The sequence below is a fragment of the Vicia villosa genome, linkage group LG3 (genome assembly GCF_029867415.1).
Source record: "Vicia villosa cultivar HV-30 ecotype Madison, WI linkage group LG3, Vvil1.0, whole genome shotgun sequence".
Lineage (NCBI taxonomy): Eukaryota > Viridiplantae > Streptophyta > Magnoliopsida > Fabales > Fabaceae > Vicia > Vicia villosa.
This window is the reverse complement of record NC_081182.1, coordinates 23024061-23027544: the sequence shown is the minus strand read 5'-3', so window position 1 is coordinate 23027544 and position 3484 is coordinate 23024061. Positions and strand designations below refer to the sequence as shown.

The 3484-nt window shown below is 33.6% G+C and overlaps 1 protein-coding gene across 1 annotated transcript; it reads left to right on the top strand.

Annotated features, from left to right (window-relative positions):
* The first annotated feature begins 1264 nt into the window (after nucleotides 1-1264).
* LOC131655152 (uncharacterized) lies at nucleotides 1265-3224 on the top strand. Its single transcript, XM_058925055.1, has 6 exons — nucleotides 1265-1807; nucleotides 1907-2015; nucleotides 2103-2290; nucleotides 2374-2459; nucleotides 2556-2705; nucleotides 2844-3224. The coding sequence occupies exons 1-6, from the start codon at nucleotides 1390-1392 to the stop codon at nucleotides 3036-3038; spliced, it is 1146 nt and encodes a 381-aa protein (XP_058781038.1). The 5' UTR covers nucleotides 1265-1389; the 3' UTR covers nucleotides 3039-3224.
* Nucleotides 3225-3484: the final 260 nt, after the last annotated feature.

Sequence of the window (3484 nt, the reverse complement as noted above, 5' to 3'; positions counted from 1 at the left end):
CACCCCTAATTGACATGAGATTTTTTGGGAATCGCTTATTCCATCTTAAGAGCATCTCCAATGCAAGTTGCTTAATGTACACTAGGATTCATAAGTTCTGGAACTTAGCATTTTTATCATTGGAGTAGATACACGTGGCGTTCTCGTTGCTTAAATATTTATGTAAGTTATATCATGAAACAATCCAAAAAGTAGGTTGTTTAGCATTAAATAATATTAATCTTGATAATTGGTGGGGTCAAATATAAATTGATTGGGCCACATATAGATTGCTTATTCAAATTACCATTGGAGTTGTTTAAATTGCCTAGATGTTGCTTAAATCCAATGTGGCAATTGGTCCCACAAAAAATAGCTCAAGTAACCAAAAATAAGTTCTCCCATTGGAGATGCTCTAAATGTGTGCATGTTTCGAGCAATAAAAAAGTGGGTGTTAGAGAGAGTGTTGAAAAGAGAGTGTTGCTAGCATTTTTCTATTTTAGAAATGCATTTTTAGACACACCATTCTCACATTAAAACACATCCTAAAGTGAGTCTCGTTTGATTTCCCCCTAAAAATTGGTCCAAAAATGTACTTTAGAATTCACCATATATGCGATGCACTTATGTATTTCTAATCGAGATACATTCATTTTGAGATAAATTGATTCGAAAATACATTTTCGAAATCATCTCAAATAAAATGCAGAAATGTATCTCCATATTCACACTAAATGTAATTATATTGTTTCTTTTAATTGGTTTTTAAAAGTCAAGTTGAGTTCTGTTTATTTTTGAATTCTTTACCCAACATAATCCATGTTCACTTATTTTTCACAATTCACATCTACAAGTAACAAACTCAATAATATTTACTCTCCTCCAAATATCATTTACCAAATTATTCACTCATACACCCTTATGAATCCCTCACCACTGTTCAGATCTTCCCAGAGCTAGCCACGGAGGTGGCTGCCTTATGCTTTTCTCCTTCGCAGCCACCCGAAGCAACCGACCTGCCATAGAGACACGGCGGTCTTTTTTCCACCACCGTTTCCCATTATTCCACTACGTGGCAACCTTTTACTCATTCCCATAACGCCTCGTTTTATTTTTACGAAAAGCCTTGGCATGGAAATTTCAGAATTGAATTTGAAAAGTCACGTTTTTTCAAAACCCCAACCGAAACGTCTTCATAGATTTCCAACGGTAATTAACTGCCAAACACCAGCATATATAATTCCCATCACATCCAGACAAATGTTCTCACAGTTTTTTTCGTTTTCTGTTTCTCCATCATTCAACAAATTCTCTCTCAGAGTACTCTTCTCAGTTCTCAGTGGCGGCACTTTCTTCTTCTACCGCCGCCACTGCCATTACAACATTCCATAAACAATAATAAACTCAAACATGGAGTATCAATTCAATGACCCTTATGAAACTTCCATTGATCCGAGTTTCTTCGATATAACTAACCCCACACTAGCAGATTTATCCATTACTGACAACAATGCACCCCACCAAAATCATCATGGAGTATTTCAACAGTCACATGATACTAACTTTAATCATCATTTTTCCAACCATAATGGTATACTTCAACAGGAACATGGTACTAATGATTTCGAAATGTCACAGAATGATTCATTTGATTACAATGCAATGTCATCTCATCCAATGCATGAGGATCAACAAACTCAACCTTTGAATCAGATTCCGGTTTCGATGAACCAAACCGATGCAATGACACTTGATCAATGGCCACCCACACCAATTCCATATTTTTGCAGTTGTTGTCAAGTTCTCAGAGAAATCATCCATGCAAATGGTTAGTTAGTCTTTAATCGTATACAACAAGACCCTAATAAATTTATGTATGTATGTATGATTCGATTTGATTCGATTATATTTTTTGCATGGTGAATAGGTAGTCAATTCGAAAAGCTTGAGATTCATGGAAGGTTGGGTTTGATTACCCATGCAATTCATCATCAGACACCTGTTAATGGAGACCTACCAATTAGTCAAATGATTGAGTATGTTCTAAGCCTAAATTCACTATTTATTATTTGCATGTTATTATGTTATGACAAATTTAAATAATCAAATTTTTCTTTTAACAGTTTAAGCAGAAAAAGCCTTGATGAAATAAAGAATTATCTGGCGCAATACTGCATGGAGCATATTTTAGAAGGATACTTTATTCTTCAAGATCCCATGTCTGCATATTATGAAACTCTTTGCACTGGATTGGATTGGATTGAAGATTTTAACATGGAGGGTCCTGTTGATAATAATCAAAATAATTCAGGTTTGTCTTATTTTGTTTCTTTTTTATATGTTATTATTTTTTTATGCTTAGTTGAGTTTGAATTGTTAATGTTATTTTGTTAGATGAAATGGTGGAGCAAGAGCAAGAACAACAGCAAGTGAGTGAGAATGGAAATCCTATTACTGATAAAAAGAACCTCTCAGAACAGGTAACAATTATATGTTTCTCTTTGTTTTCTTGAACAATAAGTTATTAATTTGATTTTGATATATATATTTATATCCTATTGTATTGTATTTAACAGAGGGAAAAAGCGGGAAAATTGACATTGAATGATTTATGCGATTATTTTCATCTACCTATTGAGGAAGCAGCGAAAACTGTGGATTTGTGTCCAACAGTTCTCAAGAAAACATGTCGTAAAGCAGGATTAGCAAGATGGCCTCACCGAAAGGTAAACTTTTTGTGTGTTATTAATACATAATTTTTTATTGGACGACAGTGTAAAACCATCTGTCTATCATGCATGTCATTTAAATTCGACGAATATTGCTTTTTGCTGATTTAATACATGTTAAAATATGAGCAACAGGTGAAAAGCCTTTTGAAGCAGATAGCATTACTAGGAACTCAATTGGAAAAACAAGAACCGGCGACAAGGGCAAGGACTGAAGAGGATATTAGCAGGCTTAAGCAAGAAATGATTGATCATTGTGGTGGACATATACCAACAGCCATGTATAACATCGCCGCCTTCTTGCCACCAAAATATCAGAAGCGCCAGTAGTTCATGGTTCAATTGTTCTGGAGAAGCTAGAGTGCCTAAATCGATATATTGATTCTTAACTTGTACAAAATGTATATGATATATGATAGTTTGGTGTGTTTTTTTTGTTTGTTTGTTTTGGTTTGTGATTACTTTAGATTGAATGGTGGTGGTGATAATGTACATAAAGTACCAAAGAATTTGCCCATATTTTATAAGGTGTTTTAATTTTTTAAAAATATTTTAATGGCATCTTGAAATGAGTGCATGCACATAATTGTATACAACCTCATATAATATCCTACTGTGTAAAATTCTGATGTAAGATTTGGAATATATATCTAGCATCGCTCTCACAGAGAAATTATATTTTTACACTAAATGTAACACTTACATCTCAATACTCTTTAGAATGTATAATAATTATTTTTTTTAATATTTTGACATAGACAAACATATATCCATGT